This window comes from Coregonus clupeaformis, chromosome 34 (assembly GCF_020615455.1).
Source record: "Coregonus clupeaformis isolate EN_2021a chromosome 34, ASM2061545v1, whole genome shotgun sequence".
Lineage (NCBI taxonomy): Eukaryota > Metazoa > Chordata > Actinopteri > Salmoniformes > Salmonidae > Coregonus > Coregonus clupeaformis.
Window position 1 is genome coordinate 30,658,337 of NC_059225.1, and position 25,936 is coordinate 30,684,272.

General features: G+C 44.9%; 1 protein-coding gene across 2 annotated transcripts in view; it reads left to right on the top strand.

Moving 5' to 3' along the window:
* Nucleotides 1–5,921: 5,921 nt before the first annotated feature.
* LOC121550002 (sickle tail protein homolog) overlaps nt 5,922–25,936 on the top strand; it is a 186,129-nt gene continuing 166,114 nt past the window's right edge. Inside the window, exons 1-2 of one of the 2 annotated variants that reach the window (XM_041862049.2) lie at nt 5,922–6,217; nt 6,454–7,372. In XM_041862049.2, the coding sequence (XP_041717983.2) occupies nt 7,039–7,372 (334 nt within the window). In that variant the 5' untranslated portion in view covers nt 5,922–6,217; nt 6,454–7,038. Of the gene's footprint in view, nt 6,218–6,433; nt 7,373–25,936 lie in introns of those variants that run through there. The other variant, XM_045210541.1, reaches the window with a different exon arrangement.

A 25,936-nucleotide genomic window follows, 5' to 3' on the forward strand; every position in this document is an offset into this window, starting at 1 on the left:
CCTGTGTACATGGGGACATGAAGAGGTACCCAACCGTGCCGGTGCGGATAACCACCCCGAGGAGGGAGTGCCAGATGCGTGTGGGGGCCATTCCTAACCTGTCAGTGCCCATTCTCCTCTGTAGAGATTTCCCTCTCTTCCAGGCACTGTGGAGGAGGGACCTGGGGAGGCATGCGCACAAGGTAGGAAGGAGAGGAAAAAGGACGGTCGCCTGCGTAACCCACACCCTGGCTCGAGAGGTGGTCACTGGGCCCGAGTCAGACCAGGAGGAGGAAGACGACCCCGCGCCAGGAAACGAGCCATCGTCTGAGGAGGACCTCAGGCTCCCCTTTATGAAGGTGGAGGCACCAGACGGTCCGCCAGACACGGGAATTATCACGGGCCAGTTCGGGATGGCCCAGTTAGAGGACCCCAACCTCCAGAACGCGAGGGGTCAGGTGATCGCGGCGTATGGCGTGCTGTTACCCGGGGTAAGTCAGTGGCGCTACCCACACTTCACCATCAAGAGTAATTTATTGTAACAGGTAGTAAAGCGCAATGGGGAGACGAAAGACTTGTTACTCCTACCCACCCAGTATATTAGTACTGTCTTGCAGCTCGCCCACACCCACCTGTTCGGGGCACACCTGGGGATGGAGAAAACCAGGGAGCGGATCGGGAATCAGTTCCACTGGCCTGGAGTCAAGCGCACCATGGAGGACTACTGCCGTACCTACCCGGAGTGCCAGATCACAGCCCAGAGGGCACATTATGGAAACCCTTTGGTTCTCCTGCCCATTATAGGGGTGCCCTTTGAGCGGGTGGTGATGGATCTGGTGGGTCCGTTGGTGAAGACCGCGAGGGGACACCAATACATCCTGGTAATCATGGATTACGACACCAAGAGCGCGTATACAACCGGGGGGCCCAACCACAAGAGTTGAAACCGGAAGGAACCGTCTGCTTCTTTAACGACTTCCAGGGCCTGAACGAGGTCAGTAAAGGCCAGATACGTAAGCACCCTGGACCTGATGAAGGGTACTAGCAGGTACCGCTGTCAGCGGCCTCCTTGGAGAAGACTGGCTTCTCCACCCCGGGGGGGCTATACAACTACCGGGTAATTCCTTTTGGGCTCCACGGGGCCCCAGCAACCTTCCAGCGACTCATTGACCATGTCCTGCGCCCGCACCGTGAGTACGCTGCTTGCTTATTTGGATGATATAATCATGCACAGTGGCAGTTGGGAGTCCCATCTCTGTAGGCTACAGGCGGTGGTGGATGCGCTAAGGGATGCGGAGCTGACCGCAAACCCCCACAAGTGCAAGCTAGGCTACGCCGAGGTGGAGTACCTGGGCTATGGAATCGGGCGGGGAAACGTGAAGCCCCAATAAATAATTATTGCCGCCATTGGAGAATGGCCGGTCCCCCGAACCAAGAGGCAGTTGAAGTCGTTCCTGTGGTTAGGAGGCTGCTACAGTCGATTTGTAACTAATTTTGCCACAATAGCTTCTCCCCTCACAGACCTGATGAAGGCATGCCTACCCCAGACTGTGCGATGGACAGAGGACACCGAGGCGGCGTTCCAGGCCCTGAAGGACGCGCTATGTTCGCACCCGGTACTCGTCACCCCGGACTTCTCAAAGAAAAATCCTGGTCCAGACAGACGCGTCTGACACAGGGGTGGGGGCTATCTTGTCCCAAGAGCAGGAAGGCGAGGCACACCCCATCATGTATGTCAGCAGGAAGCTCCTCCAGAGGGAGAATAAGTATTCAATTGTCGAGAAGGAGTGCCTCGTGGTGAAGTGGGGGCTGGACACCCTCAAGTATTACCTTCTCGAGAGGAAGTTCACCCTGTTCACCGACCATGCCCCCCTTTTGTGGATGGTAAGAGGTAAGGACACAAATGACAGCGTCACCCACTGGTTCCTGTCCTTACAGCGATTCTCTTTCTCTGTCATCCAGAGGTCGAGGGCCAGGCATGGCAATGCGGACGCCCTTTCCAGGAGGGATGCCAACCTAGCTCTGAGCACGCCTCCCATCATGGCTAAGGGGTGGGGTGGGGGGTTATGGTATCCCGGGAGGTCTACCCCTGGGGTTGGTGATAGAGGGGAGGTACGTGCTGCGACGTTGGCTCCCTATGCTGGGAGTACCTGGGCTGGGCACCCTGACACTGATGGCACCAATTAGGGGTAATTATGGGAGAGTGCCAACCAGCCGTGCAGGCCACATAAATGGAGCACCGTGGCACACCTTGGGAGAGAAAAAGAGAGTGACAAGGAGTGAGCCGAGAGAGGGGAACGAAGCCAAATATGAGAGGGAAGTACAGAGCCAACCCTAAGTTATTTTGTTGTTACGTTTCTTTTTTGTTGCCTAGTAAAGTTGTGTTTTCTGATTAGAACCTCCCTGTCTCTGTGTCCATCTCAGTGCGCTCAACCCAACACCCCACGGTTTACCACACACTTCAACATTTTACGTTTGAGAAACATGGTTTGAGAACGTCTAATTCGGACGTGAGACGGTGAGAGCTTGTAGATAGCTGAACCAACATACAGTGTTGCCGTCCAAAGGCAAACATCAATTTGTAATACGACTCAACATGTTTTGAAGTGTTTAAGGTTAAGTTTAGGCATTAACTCAGAATTTTTAAGGTTAGGCATTAACTCCGAAAGGGTTAAGGTTTGGGATAGGCTTAAAATGCTGGATTCGAACATGCAACCTTTGGAATCAGAGGCAAAAACATGTTTTTATACATTCAGCTCACTATGAGCAAAGTTTGTTGAGTGAACGAACGTTCACACATTAGCTCAATTTCTTGTCCTTCTGAATTCCACCCAACTCACAGAATAACACTGATTAAGCAATTGGTTAAATTGGCTTTTTTACAGTGTGGTTCCAGGTAGAACCCTGTTGGGTTCCATGTAGAACCCTTTCTACAGAGGATTCTGCATGGAACCAAAAAGGGTTCTACCTGGAACCAAAAAAGGTTATCCTATGGGGACAGCCGAAGAGCCCTTTTGTAACCCTTTTTTCTAAGAGTGTATATAGTGGACTACTTTTGACCAGAGCTCTATGAACCTTGGTCAAAAGAAGTACATGCCGCCATAGGGAATATGGTGCCATTTGGGATGCTAACTATCTTACCTCTGTGTGTACAGATGTACAGAACATTCTGTTAGGCTCAGAGGAGAGAGGGAGGAGTAGAGAGAGGGAGGGGGGGGGAGAGAGAGGGAGGAGTAGAGAGAGGAAGGGGAGGAGAATGCCCCTCTGTAGCCTTTCGTCTTTTTCAATTTTTCTCTCAACTTCAAGCTGCACTGTTCTCTCTCTATCTCTCTTCTCTCTCTCTCTCTTTATCTCTCTCCCCTCTCTCTCTCTTTCTCTCTCTCTCTCTCTCTCTCTCTCTCTCTCTCTTTATCTCTCTCTCTCTTTATCTCTTTATCTCTCTCTCTCTCTTTATCTCTCTCTCTCTCTTTATCTCTCTCCTCTCTCTCTCAATCTCTCTCTCTCTCTCTTTATCTCTCTCGTCTCTCTTTCTCAATCTCTCTCTCCTCTCTCTCTCTCTCCTCTCTCTCTCGCTCTCTCTCTCTCTCTCTCTCCTCTCTCTCTCTCTCTCTCTCTCTCTCTCTCTCTCTCTCTCTCTCTCTCTCTCTCTCTCTCTCTCTTTATCTCTCTCCTCTCTCTCTCTCTTTATCTCTCGCTCTCTTTATCTCTCTCCTGCTCTCTCTCTCCTCTCTCTCTCTCGCTTTCTCTCTCTCTGTCTTTCTCTCTCTCTCTTTATATCTCTTTCTCTCTCTCTCTCTCTCTCTCTCTCTCCCTGTCTCTCTTTTTCTATCGATCTCTCTCTCTCTCTCTCTTGCTCTCTCTTTATCGCTCTTGCTCTCGCTCTCGCTCTCTTTCTCTCTCTTTTTATCACTCTCTCCCGCTCTTGCTCTCTCTCTTTATCGCTCTCGCTCTCTCTCTCTTTATTGCTCTCGCTCTCGCTCTCTTTTTCTTTCGATCTCTCGCTCTCTCTCTTTATCTCTGTCTCTCTCTCTCCCTGTCTCTCTTTTTCTCTCTCTCTGTCTCTCATTTTCTCTCTCTCGCTCTCTCTCTCTCTTTCTCTCTGTCTCTCGTTTTCTCTCTCTCAATCTCTCTCCTCTTTCTCTCTCTCTCAATCTCTCTCTCTCTCTCTTTATCTCTCTCCTCTCTCTCATCTCTCTCCTCTCTCTCTTTCTCTCTCTCAATCTCTCTCTCTCTCTCTCTCTCTCGCTCTCTCTCCTGCTCTCTCTTTCTCTATCTCTCTCTCTCTTTATCTCTCTCAATCTCTCTCCTCTTTCTCTCTCTCTCAATCTCTCTCTCTCTCTCTCTCTCTCTCTCTCGCTCTCTTTACCTCTCTCTCTTTATCTCTCTCTCTCTCTCTCGCTCTCTCTCTCTCTCTTGCTCTCTTTATCTCTCTCTCTTTATCACTCTCCTCTCTCTCTGTCTTTCTCTCGCTCTTTCTCTCTCTCTTTCTCTCTCCTCTCTCTCTCCTCTCTTTCTCTCTCTCCTCTCTTTATCTCTCTATTTTTCTCTCTCTCTCTCCCTGTCTCTCTTTTTCTTTCGATCTCTCGCTCTCGCTCTCTCTCTCTTTTTCTTTTGATCTATCTCTTTATCTCTCTCTCCCGCTCTTGCTCTCTCTCTTTATCTCTCTCTCTCTCTCTCTCTCTTTATCTCTCTCTCTCTCGCTTTCTCTCTCTCTCTGTCTTTATCTCTCTCTCGCTTTCTCTCTCTCTCTGTCTTTATCTCTCTCTCTTTCTCTCTCTCTCTCTCTCTCTCTCTCTCTTTTCTTTACCTCTCTCTCTTTATCGCTCTCTCTTGCTCTCTTTATCTCTCTCTCTTTATCTCTCTCTCTCTCTCTGTCTCTCTCTCTGTCTTTATCTCTCTCTCTTTCTCTCGCTCTCTCTTTCTCTCTCCTCTCTCTCCTCTCTTTCTCTCTCTCTCTCTCCTCTCTTTATCTCTCTATTTTTCTCTCTCTCTCCCTGTCTCTCTTTTTCTTTCGATCTCTCGCTCTCGCTCTCTCTCTTTTTCTTTTGATCTCTCTCTCTCTATCTCTCTCTTTATCTCTCTCTCCCGCTCTTGCTCTCTCTCTTTATCGCTCTCTCTCTCTCTCTTTTTATCTCTCTCCTCTCTCTCTCTCTCTCTCTGTCTCTCTCTCTCGCTTTCTCTCTCTCTCTCTCTTTATCGCTCTCGCTCGCTCTCTCTCTTTCTCTCTCTCTTTATCACTCTCTCCCGCTCTTGCTCTCTCTCTTTATCGCTCTCGCTCGCTCTCTCTTTTTCTTTCGATCTCTCGCTCTCTCTCTTTATCTCTGTCTCTCTCTCCCTGTCTCTCTTTTTCTCTCTCTGTCTCTCATTTTCTCTCTCTCGCTCTCTCTCTCTCTCGTTTTCTATCTCTCTCCTCTTTCTCTCTCCTCTCTCTCTCTCTCTCATCTCTCTCTCAATCTCTCTCTCTCTCTTAATCCCTCGCTCTCTTTATCTCTCTCTCCTGCTCTCTCTTTCTCTATCTCTCTCTCTCTCGCTCTCTTTATCTCTCTCTCTTTATCGCTCTCCTCTCTCTCTTTATCTCTCTATCGCTCTCCTCTCTCTCTTTATCTCTCTCTTTTTCTCTCTCTCTCTCCCTGTCTCTCTTTTTCTTTCGATCTCTCGCTCTCTCTCTCTCTTTTTCTTTCGATCTCTCTCTCTTTCTCTCCCTCCCGCTCTTGCTCTCTCTCTTTATCGCTCTCGCTCTCTCTCTCTCTCTCTTTATCTCTCTCTCTCGCTCTCTTTATCTTTCGATCTCTTGCTCTCTCTCTTTATCTCTCTCTCCCTCTCTCCTCTCTCTCTCCTCTCTCTCTCCTCTCTTTATCTCTCTCTCTCTCCCTGTCTCTCTTTCTCTCTCTCTCTCTCTCTCTCTCTCTCTCTCTCTCTCAGTGTTGCAGCCTATCAGGGCTACACATACACACACTGTACAGAGAAGCATGCTGTGTTCTACAGTAATCCTTCTGTGCTCTTTAATTCTCTGTAAACTCCTCCGGTGAAGGGGTCTCTGTGTGCGTGTGTGAGAATGTGTGTGTTTGTTAATTCTGGCTGCTTCCAGTGTCAGGACAACGTCTTTTAACATGTATTAGGAGGAGTGAAACTGAGCTGTGGGGACAGTGTGAACGAGGGAAGGAGAGAGAAGGAGAGTGATAGAGGGATAGAGAGGATTGGGAGTTTGAGGTGAATCCGTCGATGGAGCGGTGAGCAGGTATGCGAGTGGCTGTGTGTGTGTGTGTGCTGGGCAGCTGAGCGGTGACGTGAAGCGACTGACACACATCTGGAACGGCTTCAGCAACTGCACCTGAGGAGGAGGGATCACAAATCATCCGCTCTCTCTCTCTCTCTCTCCCGCTCTCTCACTCATGCTCTTTTTTCTCTCTCTCTCTCTCTCTTTCTCTCTCTCTCTCTCTCTCTATCGACGGGTGTTCTGTTTGTGCTCGCCAGAGCACTGTAACAGTTACACACTGAGCATCAGCAAAGCAGTGGAAGAGCAAAGAAGAGGAAACCGAAAAGAGAAGAGCAGAGAAAACGGGAGTACGGAAGATTAAAGAAAAGGAGGAGGGGATGAGAAGAGTGTGAGAGCGGGCGATAGAGAGGGAAAGAGTGGGTTACAGAGCTGAAATGCGCTGACATTAAGGACCTGGCTGCTTATAAATGCGTTTGGCCCAGCACCTCCTGCCGAGCCACAGGTTTGAGCGCACACACACAGCTCTGTTTGCTTTGGAGGATAAGCCCAGGAGGCCCCGTCAGGAGAAGAGTACACCTTCAAGGGAGCTGTTAACTCATCCCGCCCCCCTCTCTCTCTCTCCTCCTTCTCCTCTCCTGCCTTCCCAAAAGTACCCTCCTCCCTCTGGCTGCCCAACCCAGCCTACCTGCTCCAGTCAGGACTCGCAGAGCCGAGTGGGAGACACACACACCGAGAAGCTGGAATACTCTACTGTTTACCACGGACCTGGCACTGACAGAGGCTAAGAGAGACAGAAAGACTGAGAGTCCCAGAGACCCAGCCTTCCACTGACTTCCACCAGGATGTCTAAAGCTTCACGGCTGGCTCGACCCTCCTCCGCCGGGGCAGGCTCCAAGCTGTCGTCCTCCCGTAAGGAGGCTCCTGGAGAGGCCCGAGCCCGCGTGGTGAGTGTGGGGGAGAAGCTGATGAGGGCCGGCAGCGACGGGACCCTGACCAAGCAGAGGGCCCTGGCTGCAGCCGCCCCACCTGCACAGCAACAGGCAGACAAACAGCAGCCCCAGATGCAGACTCAGACCCAGAGCCAAAGCCAGGCACAGACTGGGGACATGGTGGCCCAACCCAAGAGCAGAATCAGCCCGCCTAAAGCGTCAGCCCTCCCACAGGGCTCTATGCACAGTAAGTACTGGACTACAGTCATGTTGCTTTTTCACTGTGACACCGGTGTTACCCTGGTGTATACACCCTAGTGTTAAACCAGGGAAATTGCTGTATTTTCATAGCCAGGGCTGACCCCAAGGACAGCAGAATCACCAACCTCAGTCTTACACACAGAGACATTCATGTGGCCATGTGCTTATGAGCATCTCTTTTATTCTGTGGAGTTTACTTGGTAGTAACACTTGTACTGTAGTGCACAGGAGGCTGCTGATGGGAGGAAGGCTCATAATAATGGCTGTAACGGAGCGAATGGTATGGCATCAAACACATAGAAACCATGTGTTTGATGTATTTGTTTTGCCCTGTGTGTGGTCGGCTACAGGGGATCAGTGTGTTATCTGTTTGTTATGTGTGTATCGGTCAGACCGGTGTGTTGTGGGATTAGATCTACCTATCAGGGCTCCGCTTCCTGTCCTGTTCATCAGTCAGACTTTTGTGTTGTGTTGTGTATGGTCCATGATAGGGTTGTTGTCACGATATCAGTATTCCAATACTCAGAAGTATCATGACAAGCAAACAAAACATGAAGCAGACTTAATTTCTTGTTTCTTGAGGAAAACAGTCCTAATGTTGGAAACATAGAAACACATTTTGTCACATTTGTTTATTTTCCAAACTTTAGCACATACAATTTTACCAGTTTTTTAAAGAATTTTCATTTTTGCCGTTGGAAAATGTAGCAGTGTAGGATCGTGATACTGGTATTGTGATTGACAACCCTATTCCAGCATTAGATCGTCCTATCAGCGCTCTGCTTCCATGCCTGGGAGTAGAAGGCATTCCTCACCTGATCACATGACTGGATCCCCCGTCACATTGTTGTTTTCCCAATCCCATCTCCGTGGGGTGCGGATTATGGATGGGAGCAGGGGGTCTGTCACTCACTTTTGGCCCCATCATCACATTCCCTCACCCCAGTGAGCTAAGATTAAACACAGTAGGAGAGTTGAAGGCTGTGTCCCAAAAGATGGCCTATTATCTTTATAATGCACTACTATTTCCTGGCCCTGGTCAAAAGTAGTGCACTAAATGGGGAATAGTGGTGATTTGGTATGCACTCTAAACCTACCCTAGGATTTGCAGTGTTATTGTCTTGAAGTATTTGGTGAGTACCGGTATCTTGTATCAAGTAAACACTTATGTGTTTTCGTTATAGAGATACTTCAGGATTTTGGCAATGAAGTCCTTTATCTACTTCCCCAGAGTCAGATGAACTCATGGATACCATTTTGATGTCTCTGTGTGCAGCTTGAAGGAAGTTGCTAACTAGCGTTAGCGCAATGACTGGAAGTCTATGGTAACTGTTAGCATTGGCTCGCGAAACTACCTCTAACTTCCTTCATACTGAATGCAGTGACAAAATAAATGGTATTCATGAGTTAATTTAACTCTGGGGAAGTAGATAAAGAGCTTCATTGCCACAATCCTAAACTATCTAACTGTTCGCTGCTCTGGCACCCCAATGGTGGAACAAGCTCCCTCACGCCGCCAGGACAGCGGAGTCACTCACCACCTTCCGGAGACATTTGAAACCCCACCTCTTTAAGGAATACCTGGGATAGGATAAAGTAATCCTTCTACCCCCTAAAAAAAAAAAAATGTGAAGTGGTTATCCCACTGGCTATAGGGTGAATGCACCAATTTGTAAGTCGAGCGTCTGCTAAATGACGTAAATGTAAATGTATCTATCCCCTCTCTCAATCAAGATGTTCACTGCCAATTACACACACACACACACACACACACAATCACACACTCACTTACACACATACACATTCAGAGGGGTGTCAAATCAATTCAAATGTTTTGTGTCACATGCTTCGTAAACAGGTGTAGACTAACAGTGAAATGCTTATTTACGGGCCCTTCCCAATAATCCAGACAGAAAAAAAGTGAATAGGCAACAGGATAGATAATAAACAGTAGCAGCAGCGTATGTGATGAGTCAAAAGGGGTGAATGCAGCTATTCCGGATAGCTATTTGGTTAAATATTTAGCAGTCTTATGGCTCGGTGGTAGAAGCTGTTCAGGGTCCTGTTGGTTCCAGACTTGGTGCATCGGTACCATTTGCCATGCAAGTCTATGACTTTGGTGGCTGGAGTCTTTGACAGTTTTTAGGGCCTCCCTCTGACACCGTCTGGTATAGAAATCCTGGATGGCAGGGAGCTCAGCCCCAGTGATGTACTGGGCCGTACGCACTACCCTCTGTAGCGCCTTCCAGTCTGATGCCAAGCAGTTGCCATACAAAGCAGTGATGCAGTCAGTCAAGATGCTCTCAATGGTGCAGCTGTATAACTTTTTGAGGATCTGAGGGCCCAGTCCAAATCTTTTCAACCTCCTGAGGGAAAAGAGGCATTGTCGCGCCTTCTTCACGACTGTGTTGGTGTGTGTGGACCATGTTAATTCCTTAGTGATGTGGACACAGAGGAACTTGAAGCTCTCGACCCGCTCCACAACTGCCCCGTCGATGTGAATACCATTCATCCTGGTGTCAGGTCTGAGTTATGTGTTTCTTGTCTAACTCAGAGACAGTCAGTTGGGGGGAGGGGAGACAGGGGAGACAGACAGGGTTTCGGCAGGGGGGAGGGCGGTGGGAGGAGAGAGGGGAGCTGTGGGTGTGATTCAAACTTTCGGGTGACAGAAGGAGGTCAGGAATGTGAGCAGGGCATGCTGGGAAGTCTGCAGGTCTGGAGCCCTGTGTGTGTGTGTGTGTGTGTGTGTCAGTTGTTCTTCCCTGCAGTAAAAAGTCAGGTTGTGGGTTATGAGGGACAGATCTATACTGGAAACCAGATGTCTCCCAGTCTGTGGCTCTGTGTGTCTCCAACCTCTTCACACAAACAAACCACTGGCCAGGAGGACTCCTGCCCCTCCTATGCACGCGTGCACACACACACACACACACACACACACACATATACACACACACACACACGTCTTCTCTGTCTCTGTGTCTTTTTCTCTCTCTTTACTTATCTGTCTGTCTGTCTGTCTGTCTGTCTGTCTGTCTCTCTCCCCTCTCTCTCTCTCCCTCTCTCTCTCTCTCTCTCTCTCTCTCTCTCTCTCTCTCTCTCTCTCTCTCTCTCTCTCTCTCTCTCTTCCCCTCTTTCTTTCTATACCTTACTTTCACGTTTCTACTGCAGTAAACACAGAGTTTCTACCCACTGCTATTCTTAACTGAATAATGACTTTACTCCATGCGACCGCCCCACACACATACCCTCTCTCTCAAAATACTTTCAAACAGAATACATGATCTGTGTATTGTTGCAGATGGCGGCTTGGAGGAGTCAGCTCAATGTTTCTCTATGTGAGTCGGAGTGATGATGACAGAAACAGAACTCTATCCACATTTCCTGCTGAGGCCTGAATCTTAGAAGCAGCTCCCCATACAAACGCTGTAAATATTCAATTTGTAGAGCTATTTTTTGTGATTTTGTTGTTTGTCTAAAGCCCTCATTCACTATCTGACTGTCTTTATTTGGAAGTTACTTCAATGATTCTGCAATTTTCTCTGACCAAATACATAGTGGCACTGGCATCATCGTAACCTCATATTTTTCACTTAATTTAAACCTTTATAGGAAAATAGGAAATAGGCTTCTGCCCTGTGGGCCATTCTGGCTCAGACAAGGCTAACTTATCATAACCTTATATGTTTCACCTCACCTTTATGAACAGAGATTACAGGTTCATAGGTCAAGCTCAGGTCCCATTTTGACCTGGTTTCAAAGGTCAAGCTATGGCATTTAAGGCCAGGCATGGGCCATGACCATGGTGCGTCCCCAATGGCACCCTATCCCCTATATAGTGCCCTGGTCAACATTTGTGCATTATATAGGGAATAGGGTGCCATTTGGGACACAGCCTATGGCTGCAGTCGAGGCACGGAGGTCGGTCTAGCGCTGATGTTGCGTGGCTGGGGCCGGATGATAAGCGTGTGTGACAGGTGACATTTCCAGCATCTGTTAAGTCTTCAGAGTTGACGTAGGCCACAGGGCCACAGGGCCAGGACTTTCACTGAAGCTGAAATAAAAGCCTCTGATTTGCCCTTAAAGATCTCAGCTGCCTCCTGAGTGGTGCAACGGTCTAAGGCATTGCAGTGCTAGAGGCGTCACTACAGACCCAGGTTCGATCCTGGGCTGCATCTCAACCGGCCGTGAACGGGAGTCCCATAGGGCGGCACACAATTGGCCCAGCGTCGTCCTGGTTAGGAGAGGGTTTGGTCGGTGGGGCTTTACTTGGCTCATCGCGCTCTAGTGACTCCTTGTGGCGGGCCGGACACCTGCAGGCTGACCTCGGTCGTCAGGTGAATGGTGTTTCCTCCGACACATTGGTGCGGCTGGCTTCCGGGTTAAGCGGGTGGGTGTTAAGAAGCGCAGTTTGGCGGGTCATGTTTCGGAGGACGCATGACTCGACCTTCGCCTCCCAAGCCCGTTGGGGAGTTGCAGCAATGAGACAAGATCGAAATTGGGGAGAAAAAGGGGGTAATGGTCTAGCAGTAACACACCCAAACCTATCATGTCTTTACTGCTCCCCACCGGAGACCGGGGTTCAATCCCAGCATCTACTTTCTACTGTAGTCCCACTTGCCTGTCATCCCTCTGGCCTTGGCTGCTGTGGAAATCAGTTTTTCATCAGAGGAGGCCATGGAGTGGACCATGGTGTGTGCCAGAGGCCAGTGGTCTAGGCTGGCCTCTTTAATGACACATCTGGCAGGGCTCTGGTACGTCTGAGACACGCATTGATAGAGAGAGAGAGAGAGAGAGAGAGAGAGAGAGAGAGAGAGACTGCATTATCAACCATCAGCTAGTCTATCGCCAAGCACCCACGCGCTCTTATCTTTCTCTCTCGCTCTCTCTTCTCTAGCCTAGCTATAAGTGTTTCATTCTGCCCAGGTTGATCCTTTGATCCTAAGCCACACTATGCTTGTGGTTGATCTCATGGTGGTCTTGGGTATGAGGGAACTGTATAAAATACACCTACTGTATAGGTCATGTAAACGTTTTCTAGAGTAAAGGTGGATGAGACGAGCAGCACGGGGGAAAAGCTAAAGCCCAACTGTCTCCAGTTGTCCTTAGTCATCCAGGCCATTGCACCATTTAAGGAGCCATCTTTTGTTGTTCTTGTGTTGTGTCAGTATGGCATGCAGACAGACAGCAGAGTTTAATAAGGGGATTTGTCGGTACATGAATGTGAGGGCATTCACTTCAGTTTCCTGTGAAGCATCAGAGATCACAATAAGGATGCACTTTGAGACTGTGTGTGTGTGTGTGTGTGTGTGTACACGTTCTCAATGGTCTGTGAAGTACTTGTTTTTCTGATCAAGATTTTGTTACATTACTTCTGGCAGATGGCACAGGAGCGTGCGTGACAGAATATGGTGGCATGACAGTTGGCACCAGGTTATTCCAGGCTTGAACTTAACAAGCTGAGCCATTCCACACATGTTCCTTGTTAATTTGTTCTCGACTGCCGCTTTCAGATTTTGGGTGGAAAAAGCACTATGCTAAAATGAGCTAACACAAGCTCAATCCAATTGTGATTACTTTCTTTAAGCGTGAGATAAGATTGCTTTTCTCAAAATCGAGAGAGGATTAGATTCATTAATGCCTCTCATTACTCATAAAGCCCTCTGGTTTATCTATTGACAAACTTTGGCCAGACTATAAGTGTTATAACAGATCATTGTAACACACTGGCCCACATCAAACAGCCCTCAAAGATCCTTCATTTGTGGCCCACGTCTTTCATTACGCATTTCTCACCACACTTTGTTTTGAAATGACTTAATTTGCCTCAGAGTTTGTATAAATATCGAATTTCTTAGCTCTATTGACTGAGCGATGGCTTGGACATATTTTACACAAAGGTCTGCCAAAGGAGAATTACATGGGGAGGGGTGTCACAGATAATACAAAATCAAATTGTATTTGTCACATGCTTCATAAACAACAGCTGTAGACTAACAGTGACATGCTTACTTACGGGCCCTTCCCAACAATGCAGAGAGAAAAAATATTATTATATATTACATTGTGTTTCAAATGGCACCCTTTTCCCTATAAAGTGCACTTCTTTTGACCAGAGCCCTATTGACCCTGGTCAAAAGTATTGCACTACATAGGGAATAGGGTGCTATTTGGGATTCTAAGAAGGTTATGAAAAAAGCCTGTGCTAAAGGATTTAGATAATTGTCAGACATTGGCAGACCTCTAGCACAGGAGGATATATATATATCTATATTCTCATTTACAACTGCGACCAAAGCAGTGCGATTAAAAACAACAACAACAACAGAGTTACATATGGGATAAACAAAACATACAGTCAATAACACAATATAAAATATATATACAGTGTGTGCAAATGTAGTAAGTTATGGAGGTAAGGCAATAAATAGGCCATGGTGCAAAATGATTACAATTTAGTATTAACACTGGAGTGATAGATGTGCAGAAGAAGATGTGCAAATAGAGATGCTGGGGTGCAAATGAGCAAAATAAATAACCATATGGGGATGAGGTAGTTGGGTGGGCTAATTACAGATGGGCTGTGTACAGGTGCAGTGATCGGTAAGCTGCTCTGACAACTGATGCTTAAAGTTAGTGAGGGAGATAAGTGTCTAGATATAGATAGACACCAGACATGAATAATCTCACAGTCAGACAAGCTTAGTCAATTTAGAAGTCAAAGACCTCCACTTATGGTGGATTATGGGAAGAAGAGGTTGCATGGTCGCCATGGCAGCAGGGAAAATGGCTTCCAGGTTGACAACTCGGAAAGACAAGCCATGTTTGAGAGCATCAAATATGTGATGCATTGTCGGTAAGTTGTGACTAACTGATTTACAAATAAGAATGGGTAGTTAGTTTTGATGCAAGGATGATTTGTAGGTGATTTGTAGCTCAATCAGTCGGCAGTCACCTGTTGTGCCATGTTGTGTCGCTACTGTGTTGTTGTCATGCTGTGTTGTCATGTGCAGCTGCCATGCTGTGTTGTCATGTGTTGCTACCATGCTGTGTTGTTGTCTTAGGCCTCTCTTTATGTAGTGTTGTTGTGTCTCTCTTGTCGTGATGTGTGTTTTATCCTACTTTGTTTGTTTTTTATCCCCCGTCCCCGCAGGAGGCCTTTTGCCTCTTGGTAGGCCGTCATTGTAAATAAGATTTTTTTTCTTAACTGACTTGCCTAGTTAAGTAAAGGTTAAACCCCCCAAAAATGCACTGTCAGCTGCAATGTCGAACAAGCCCACTGTCTACCTTAGTCAGGTGGACTGAATAACTGTACCTGGCTGGCCCAGGGGTCTCAGAATGAGTCAGCGTGTAGGATGGTGTTAGATCATCATCATGTCCTGGTTCTTAACTCTAAGAGACATGCTCCGCTATTGTTCGCTAATGACTGGACGCCTATGTGTCATCCTTTAATCCAAACAGACTAGAATCAGGTCACTGAGCAAGAAGAAGTGTGTGAGTGTTTCAGAGAGACTGGGTGGGATACTTTGTTTGGTCGAGTGGGATTTATTCATTCAAGCTCTAGCTTGAGGCAGTGTATTATACTGAACAAAACTATACACGTAACATGTAAAGTGTTGGTCCCATGTTTCATGAGCTGAAATAAAAGATCCCCGATATTTTCCATACGCACAAAATGCTTATTTCGCTCAAATTTGGTGCACAAATTTGTTTACATCCCTGTTAGTGAGCGTTTCTCCTTTGCCTAGATAATTCATCCATCTGACAGGTGTGGCATATCAAGAAGCTCATTAAAGAGCATGATCATTACACAGGTGCACCTTGTGCTGGGGACAATAAAAGGCCACGCTTAAATGTGCAGTTTTCTCACACATCATTAAACAGTACTTACTCTAATATGAAATACAGAATTGTATTTGCCACCGAGCTGCACACACACAAAGCCTACTTAGAATGCTGAACATGTCACAGTGCTACCAGAGAGTAGCTGAACTCAACAGGTGTCAATCATCATATGATGCAACCTTGAGTTTTGCTTTACAAAGGCTTCCAAACTGGCAGCGACTACAGAGTAAAACAGACATGGCAAAATGCTCAACCATTTCAGATTTAAGACTTGCTGCCACTCCAATCTGTCCCCCAAACCACATTGAATGGGCATTATAACCACATAGGAGTTACATTGGTACAGTATTCTCACTCACGGGTTCAACAAATATATTATCTTTCAAGGCACACTTCAAAATATGTTAATTAGCAATACCATGCACCCACTAGTGGTCAAAAGGTTTTTGGCGCGTCTGTATTCTGTGCGGTGGAATTCTGTGGTGTGGAATTCCAGTACCATTCGAAATACAGCAATTCTTTGCTCCGCCACAAAATTTTCCCACAATGCATTTTACTGTTGATAATACCCAAAATTACTATATAATTTACAATTTTCCGTTACAGTATGTACACTAATTGACGTCGCTGTTAAACCCTCCTCTTTGTACCCCATCTATGCCCTTTTCCAAAGCTAATTATGGAAACTTGTAATCTCGCCAACCGAAACCTGTAGATCCTGCATTGAGCACATACTGTGTCTGCATCCCAAATGGAACTCTATTCCCTACATAGTGGCCTACTTTTGACCAGAGCCCTATGCAGACTTTAGTTTTCCCCAGTCTTATGTATGGGCTATGTTGTTAGCTTTTAGCGATCGTGGCTAATTCACTTGACTGGTGGTTATGAGCAGATACCAGTGGATGCTAGCTCTCCTTCAGGCATTTTCTCTGATAGAGCAGACAGAGAAATCAGTATGCCTCTGCCGCTGATTCATTAAGACTGGGGCCTTCAGGCAAGACTACATAAATAATTGTGTGTAACTTAGTGCTCTCTCTCCGTGTTGTTATGGATCTCTGTATTCCATCACTTAGCACTGAATATTCAGTCAATATGACGCTGTGATATTTAGACTTTATTCCTGAAAAGGGGACTACCCTTCTGATGTTGATTTTCATTCATATTTCAATTCTGTTATCATGTTCAGTCGATATTACACTGTGGTATTCAGGCTGCGCTCCTGTGGAGGAAATTCACAATGAAGTTTGAGTTTATTGATATGTTTTAAATAAATATTTTCATTCATTCATTTTGATGTTGATTTTCAGTAGTATTTCAACACCTGTCATTATTGAGTGGAAAAGTACTTGTGTAAGGTTATGACAGTGATGTTTGTATGTCAGCATCATGTGGGTTGTGTCCCAATTGGCACCCTAAAGTGCACCATCTTTGACCAGGACCTATAGGGTAATGGTCATCTAAAGAGGGATTCCAGTTCAGGCAACTATCCCACGTTCTTGAATCCTTTGGAATTAGCTGCATCATGTTCAGTGATGGAAAGGCTGGTCCACACTGACAGGTGACTCTGTGTTGTGAGACAGCTTAGCTACAATACCACTGAGGGTAAAACTGATACAGTAAAACAAAATATTGACTGTAGAGAAACTGCAGTTGTACTATATACAGGACATTGGGTTGTGTGTTTGCCCGCTGTGCCGCCCATACAAAAATGTATGCACGCATGACTGTAAGTTGCTTTGGATAAAAGCATCTGGTAAATGGTGTATATTATTATATTGTTTTATTAGCAAAGACCAGGAAATTCCAGCCCATGCATAATCAGGATTTGTAGGCCATAAGCACAAGAGGGGTAAAATGGATTCTTTGAAAACGACTTCCATTGAATCTATTCTTAGGACTAAACTAGAGCTGTGAGCCACTATTCCAAAAATGAATAGAATTTCCGTCCTATTATTGTAATGTTTCCTGGATGCTCGACCACACGTTGGTTTCCTTGTTTATCACCATGAAGAGGCATGCCTGCTCTTTGTATTACTGGTCTCAAATGGCACCCTATTCCCTATATACAGTAGTGCACTACTTTTGACCAGGGACCATAGACGTAACCCCTGACTTGCTGACTGCATTAGTAAACTATATAGGGAATAGGGTGCAATTTGGGACGCGTATCCTACTGTGCATGTATGACTAGAATCAGTTCTGCCTGTAAACTACATCATGGTTATTACAGCTAGCTGTTATCTGTAAATCTTTAAAGCCCTGTTTGGCAGAGAGAGCACATCCTCTTGGCCTCTTACTGACCCATATTTACTGCTGTAAATAAATACCCGTTGATAAATCAAAATCCAGGATCCAAAAGTCAAATAAATCAAAATCCCAAACCACTCAACTCCAGATTTATTTTGAGGAGGAAGAGTAGGAGTGGTGCTGTTATTCCAGGACCATGTATGATTGGATAGCCTTTTGATTCAGATAGATAATAGCTTTAACACGTTTAACACATAAACCGTTAACCCACCCACTGCCATCGCTGGATGGTAATGGTCCAATTTGAATGATTAGAGACACTAGTCATGCTTGATAAAAGCACACTGAATGCACACACACACTCTAAGAGCAAGCTTTTCACTAGTCCATAAAACAGAGCTCTTAAAAGCATTCATTTTTTGTCCAAAGAAATGCTGTCACAAGCAACTTCATCCTGAAACATGACGATACTAGTAACTTGGGGCGCTCTGCAAGTTTATTGACAGGTCATCCTCTGACCTAAAGAGACCGTTAATGTTACCCAAAAAAACTTGAATTCACATTCATTGAATCATATGAATAGGCGATCTCATCTTACAGTGATCCGGCTTCTATATGTGTGAAAATATTAATAACACATCTTGAATTCAGAAAGAGTTGTATAAGTTGTGTAAACAGGGAGTCAACAACAACAATGCAAGGTGCTGTTAAATGAGATTTGGATGTTGTAAGAAAATGAAGGACAGTATGGTGAAACGTTCCCCAAATGAATTACCTTCCATAAGTCTAAATCTTCCAATGCATCTATCTCTGGAGGCTAACTGCCCCACTATTATAACAGGCATGTCACTCTGATGGGTGAAACTCCCCTGTTCTATCTCAGTTTCCAGCGGTCTGCCTCCAAAGAATGTTTGCCTCTGATTCTGAGACTATTTGGTGTGACAGTCATACAGCTCAAGCTGAGAGAAACTTTCATTTTATCTTCATCCTACTGTGCATTCGGAAAGTATTCAGAACCCTTGACTTTTTCCACATTTTGTTACTTTAGTCTTATTCTAAAATGGATTAAATAGTTTTTTCCACTCATCAATCTACACACAATACCCCATAATGACAAAGCAAAAACAGGTTTTTAGAAATTGTTGCAAATTTATACAAATGAAAAAACTGAAATATCACATTTACATAAGTACTCAGTACTTTGTTGAAGGACCTTTGGCAGCAATTACAGCCTTGAGTCTTCTTGGGTATGACGCTACAAGCATGGCACACCTTTTATTTGGGGAGTTTCTCCCATTCTTCTCTGCAGATCCTCTCAAGCTCTGTCAGGTTGGAAGGGGAGCGTCAATGCACAGCTATTTTCAGGTCTCTCCAGAGATGTTCGATCGGGTTCAAGTCCGGGATCTGGCTGGGCCACTCAAGGACATTCAGAGACTTTTCCCGAACCCACTCCTGCATTGTCTTGGCTGTGTGCTTAGGGTCGTTGTCCTGTTGGAAGGTGAACCTTCGCCCCAGTCTGAGGTCCTGAGTGCTCTGGAGGAGGTTTTCATCAAGAATCTATCTGTACTTTGTTACGTTCATCTGTCCCTCGATCCTGACTAGTCTCCCAGTCCCTGCCGCTGAAAAACATCCCCAAAGCATGATGCTGGCACCACCATGCTTCACTGTAAGGATGGTGCCAGGTTTCCTCCAGAAGTGGCGCTTGGCATTCAGGGCAAAGAGTTCAATCTTGGTTTCATTAGACCAGAGAATCTTGTTTCTCATGATCTGAGAGTCCTTTAGGTGCCTTTTGGCAAACTCTAAGCTGGCTGTCATGTGCCTTTTACTGGGGAGTGGCTTCCGTCTGGCCACTCTACCATAAAGGCCTGATTGGTGGAGTGCTGCAGAGATGGTTGTCGTTCTGGATGGTTCTCCCAACTCTGGAGCTTTGTCATAGTGACCATCAGGTTCTTGGTCACCTCCCTGACCAAGGCCCTTCTCCTCCGATTGCTCAATTTTGCCGTGCGGCCAGCTCTAGAAAGCGTCTTGGTGGTTTCAAACTTCTTCCATTTAAGAATGATGGAGGCCACTGTGTTCTTGGGAACCTTCAATGCTGCAGACATTTTTTGGTACCCTTCCCCAGATCTGTGCCTTGACACAATCCTGCCTCGGAGCTCTACGGACAAATACTTTGACCTCATGGCTTGGTTTTTGCTCTGACATGCACTGTCAACTGTGGGACCTTATATAGACAGGTGTGTGCCTTTCCAAATCATGTCCAAAATGATGCAAATCTAAAATTAACTTCTATTGCCATTATGTAAAAATAGCCTACATAAAGCCAACAAATAAAAACATTGCAGCCCACAGGTAGAAAATATCCTGATAAAAAGGAATACCCTATAAATCAAATTGCCTACGCAAACTTGAAACATGGTATCATCTATTTTTACATTTTAGTCATTTAGCAGACGCTCTTATCTAGAGCGACTTACAGTTAGTGAGTGCATACATTTTCATACTGTCTATTAACTTGGTCTGGCCCGATGCAGCTCGTGCTTGCAAACTTGCAACATAAAAAAAAATATATATTTCATGCCAAGTGGTTATCGAAAGGGACAGCTGGAAAGATTTTTCAAATAGGCTACGTTGAGGAACTATTGTTATTCTAAATGGATGTAAAAACAGACTTTGTTTACTTGCTGTTTGAGGTGAAGAAAAAATTACTTTGAGAAGCTCCACAGTGATTGGGAGTTAAGACAATCAGGGATGTAGCTCAGTTGATAGAGCATGGCGTTTGCAACGCCAGGGTTGTGGGTTCGATTCCCATGGGGGGCCAGTATAAAAAATAAATGTATTCACTAACTAAGTCGCTCTGGATAAGAGTGTCTGCTAAATGACTAAAATGTAAATGTAAATAGTATCAGATCCCCAAATGGGCACATTTATAAGCCTACATTTGCACACAGGCCAGGTAGCCTAGGCCTACTTCTATGTGTAATTAGGTGTGTGTACTTACTCAAGATTGAAAGGAGCACTTCAAATAAAAGACAATGAATAAATTGACAACTCCTAAATGGAATTAAATATACCCAAACTTTTTTCTCACAAGTATAGCCTAGGTTGTGCGCTCTGCAAACAACACGTCCATTCTTACAATGGCAACGGTAAGACTGTAATAATAATATGTAACAAACATTATAATTAGAAATTATGGGAATTAAAAGTAAATGTACTACTGATGATACTGGTGTGCCACCCCTGCGGCATCCGCAATGGATTAGTCCACTCACAGGCGTGAATCAGACAGGTGTCTGGTGTGCCATAACATTTTTGTATATATTTGCCACTGGTCGACAAAAGAAATCTCGGTCGACCAACAGCCTATCAACCAAACCATCGACCAGTCGACTAAATGGGGTCAGCCATAGGTTGTACCCTAAAATGCCAAATTTGTACCATAATTATTGTCATCATCTTATTTCCCAGCATGCTTTACTGCAGGTAGATTTTTTTTAGAATTGTTTTTAATATCTGTGTTTTTGCATGTACATTGATTGATTGATTAATATTATGCTACACAAATAAACTAATCCAATCAGTTAGTTTGATTTTTTTCTGAAATGGTTGTTCCAGTTTAAATGGCTTAGGTAGTCTCTTCGCAATGTTCCTAACCCTGACATTCATTCTGAATGCAGGTCGCGGGTGAGTAAAAATTCCAACTGTTTGATATCCTAATTCTGTCTGGATTCCAACAAATCACTTTGCAAACCATCATATTGAGACTTGCAGGTAGGGTTGCAATATTCTGCTAACTTTCCTAAATTGCCCAGGTTTTTCAGAAATCCCGGTTGGAGGATTCCTGGAAACAGGAGGGAATAAGCAGGAAATCAATCAACAAGGATTTTTAGAAAGTTACTGGCCTGATGTAGCCTGTAATCCATGAGTTTCAGGCCGCTGTATTAGGGTAAAACTAGGCCTCAAAATAAGGCCTTATGAAATATGTATTGTCATAAAGAGCTTAATTTTAATGATAATATACACCTAGAGACTCAACACAGGACTGAAAATTAACGAATTCAACCATCATGTCTCTGTCACTAACAAATACAGTCATGGGTGGGAACTCTACAATTCACTCAAAAAGGCAAGACACACTGGGAAATTATATTGGGGGCATGGCTTTCAGGTAGTTGGCTTTGTCACTGTGGTGGTACTATTTAAAGGCAAAAAGCATGCTTTTGTACTTGTGGAGGAAGGTACTGTCTGAGGTATAAACTGAGGTACAATTATCTACCTATAACTAAAAGTACGAAGGAGGACCTTACAGAGTACCACCCCAGTGACAAGCACTTGTACCACTTTAGGAACAAATCTAAACCTTTATTTCTGAGAGTGTAAGATGCCTGAAGGTGAAGTTACAAAAACTAGCAACATATTACACTACTGTTTTGCTGTGGTTCCTGCTCGTAAAAACAATGGTGATGAATGCCATGTGACGTGGAGAACGCAGGGCTACATAAATCACGCCACAATGGTCTGCTCTGTCTCTTTCTCTCTATTTCTCCCTCTCTCTCTCCCTCGCTCTCCCTCAGCCTGCCTCCCTGCCATTTTTAGCCCAAAACGGCCCACTACAGCTAGGCTGCAAAGGAAGACCGAGTAAGTCACTAGTGCACCTACCACCAACAGGGCTAAACAAATGTTTAAAAATAGGAACGCAAGGCTTTATCGGTGAAATGTTTGGTGATCGACTAGGAATGCCTTAGAGATCGACCATTCGGTGACCGCTGGTGTAATGGATCAGCCAATTAGATCCCTGCTACATTGGGTTCCTTCCTGCTAGTCACTGTGGCCCTTAGAGCCACGTCTCTGTGATGAATGAGCCTTTTCTCACTTAGATTCTTGCCTCGTGGAAAACGTAACAGAAAAAAACTATCCTGACTACCCAGACATTGGCAGGTTTTTTTCCCAGAGATAATTGTCCCGCGCCGTCCACCTCAGTGCAGCTCAGTTAAATATTTTTGACAGACACGCACGGACGCACACAAACACACACACACACACACAAACACAGACACACACACAGTGTGTATTCATCATCAAGCACTCTGGCATCACAATGTTTTTACATTGCCAGCCAAACTGTTGCACAAAGCTCTACAGAATTGGGTAGTGAATATACTATGCAGCTTGTAGTGGCGGATGCCAAACGTATATCTTTTTCTATCCTCTAAATGTGTATGTGTTGAATAGCCGCAGGGCCATTTGCACAGTGGCTCATGTGAAGTAAAACAGTGAACAAGGGGCATTTACATTGGAAGGGCAATATGTAACCAACTGTATGTTATCTACAGTAAGTATATATGCAATCAATGGTAAACCTGGAATAATGTATTTATCCATGTTGACAGTGAGTTTTAACCTAATCTTTGACAGTGAGTTCTAATCTTCTCTCAATGTGTGTCCCAAATGGCACCCTATTCTCCATTATAGTGTATTACTTTTGACCTGGGCCCATAGGGCTCTGGTGAAAAGTAGTGCACGTTATATGGCATAGGGTGCCATTTGGGATCCAACCTGAGGCCTGTCAATACCAAACTAATTACATGAATCTACATGAATCTACATCACATTAAACGTGGTCATCTGCTAAACGCCCATGATGAATACAGATGCAGCTGAATAAAGAGAATGTGGGTAAAGATTAGAAACCTTCATTAGTCTAAATGAGAAATAGGAAAGGTGAAACAAAGATAATAGGGTCAATCTTTAATACAGTATTTCCCTTTTGCAAGAAGAATAGTTCTAAAGCACATACTTTAAGCTACAGTATGAAATGGACATTTGCTTAAAGGGATTGTCCACCCAAATGACTAAATGACATTGGTTTTCTTACACTGTAAGCAGTCTAATCCAAAGCATGGATTGCCATCTTACCTTGTCCATAGACTGCTTACAGGGTAAGGAAACCAATATGTCATTTTGTAGTTTGAGTGAAATATCCCTTTAAAATGAGTCTGTCATAATCAAAACACTGTCAGTCAAATTCAGTAAATGTCCCCATACTTTAGTTTTAAACCATTATTATCACAGTGCCCCTGTGCTGTTAACCTACTACTTATAAGAAAATTGAGAGGAAATGGTTATAATAGCTGACAAAACTGCTGCCTCTGTAATTTCAGTCTCTAACATAAGCTTCCCTTTTCTCTTTCTTTCCATACCTAAAGTCTCTCCTCCCTCCCTGCCACATTCTTTCTACCTCTCTCTCTCCTTTGCACCTGTCGCTCTATGGCCAGACTGAGAGGGATAGATACTGTATAAAAGACACCTTATAACTTAAGGGATACAAAAGGGTTACATAACACTGTTATAATCATGACATAACATTGTATAACCGACTTAAGAAGGCCTTATTTGATGTCTCCTCTTTTTAGGTTGTAGTGCATACCATTGTCTGTAACTGTATTGGTTATGCCTGTTGCATTTACATACTCACGGAGGATATATACTGTATGTTTATCAGTTCTCTATAGGCTCATAGTGTATATCGCTATAGGTGAGTTAGAGTGTCCCCAGCAGGCCAGGTAGAGAAACTACAGGAAAATACACCTCACTCAAACTGTACACTGAAAAGAATACAAGTTCTTAAATGGTTATTCCTCAGCTCTTACGGTTCATTGGAGAACTCTTGCCCGATAAAGAACCTGAGTTAAGTGTGGGGTTCTTGACGTGGCATCTACGGTTCTTCAGAATTCTAAAAGGTTCTTGAAATGTATGGAAACCTGCAGATGTGTCCCTTTCATAGCACACAGCATATTGCCCAGTGTTAACTAGGTTTGCTTTTTCAGTGTAACATTTATAGTGTTGATTCAAGAGTTAAATTAACGCTGTGAATAGTTAAATTAACACTCAGTGGTGTAAAAGAACCCCAGTGTTGGGGTTAATAACCAGAGTTGAACCAAAACCACTCCCATCATTATCATATTTCCCAGCATGCTCTATTGCAGGTTGATTTTTAGAATTGTTTCTTTCACTGTCTATGTTTTGCGTGTACATTGATGAATTGATTAATCATCTTATGCTACTGAAATATAAATAACATACATTGACTTGCAGGCCAGATGTGTTTAAGGCCACTGTATTTTGGTAAAACTAGGTGCTCAAAAGAAGGCCTAAAGACATACAGTGGGGAAAAAAAGTATTTAGTCAGCCACCAATTGTGCAAGTTCTCCCACTTAAAAAGATGAGAGAGGCCTGTAATTTTCATCATAGGTACACGTCAACTATGACAGACAAATTGAGGAAAGAAAATCCAGAAAATCACATTGTAGGATTTTTAATGAATTTATTTGCAAGTTATGGTGGAAAATAAGTATTTGGTCACCTACAAACAAGCAAGATTTCTGGCTCTCACAGACCTGTAACTTCTTCTTTAAGAGGCTCCTCTGTCCTCCACTCGTTACCTGTATTAATGGCACCTGTTTGAACTTGTTATCAGTATAAAAGACACCTGTCCACAACCTCAAACAGTCACACTCCAAACTCCACTATGGCCAAGACCAAAGAGCTGCCAAAGGACACCAGAAACAAAATGGTAGACCTGCACAAGGCTGGGAAGACTGAATCTGCAATAGGTAAGCAGCTTGGTTTGAAGAAATCAACTGTGGGAGCAATTATTAGGAAATGGAAGACATACAAGACCACTGATAATCTCCCTCGATCTGGGGCTCCACGCAAGATCTCACCCCGTGGGGTCAAAATGATCACAAGAACGGTGAGCAAAAAACCCAGAACCATACGCGGGGACCTAGTGAATGACCTGCAGAGAGCTGGGACCAAAGTAACAAAGCCTACCATCAGTAACACACTACGCCACCAGGGACTCAAATCCTGCAGTGCCAGACGTGTCCCCCTGCTTAAGCCAGTACATGTCCAGGCCCGTCTGAAGTTTGCTAGAGTGCATTTGGATGATCCAGAAGAGGATTGGGAGAATGTCATATGGTCAGATGAAACCAAAATAGAACTTTTTGGTAAAAACTCAACTCGTTGTGTTTGGAGGACAAAGAATGCTGAGTTGCATCCAAAGAACACCATACCTACTGTGAAGCATGGGGGTGGAAACATCATGCTTTGGGGCTGTTTTTTTGCAAAGGGACCAGGACGACTGTTCCGTGTAAAGGAAAGAATGAATGGGGCCATGTATCGTGAGATTTTGAGTGAAAACCTCCTTCCATCAGCAAGGGCATTGAAGATGAAACGTGGCTGGGTCTTTCAGCATGACAATGATCCCAAACACACCGCCCGGGCAACGAAGGAGTGGCTTCGTAAGAAGCATTTCAAGGTCCTGGAGTGGCCTAGCCAGTCTCCAGATCTCAACCCCATAGAAAATCTTTGGAGGGAGTTGAAAGTCTGTGTTGTCCAGCGACAGCCCCATAACATCACTGCTCTAGAGGAGATCTGCATGGAGGAATGGGCCAAAATA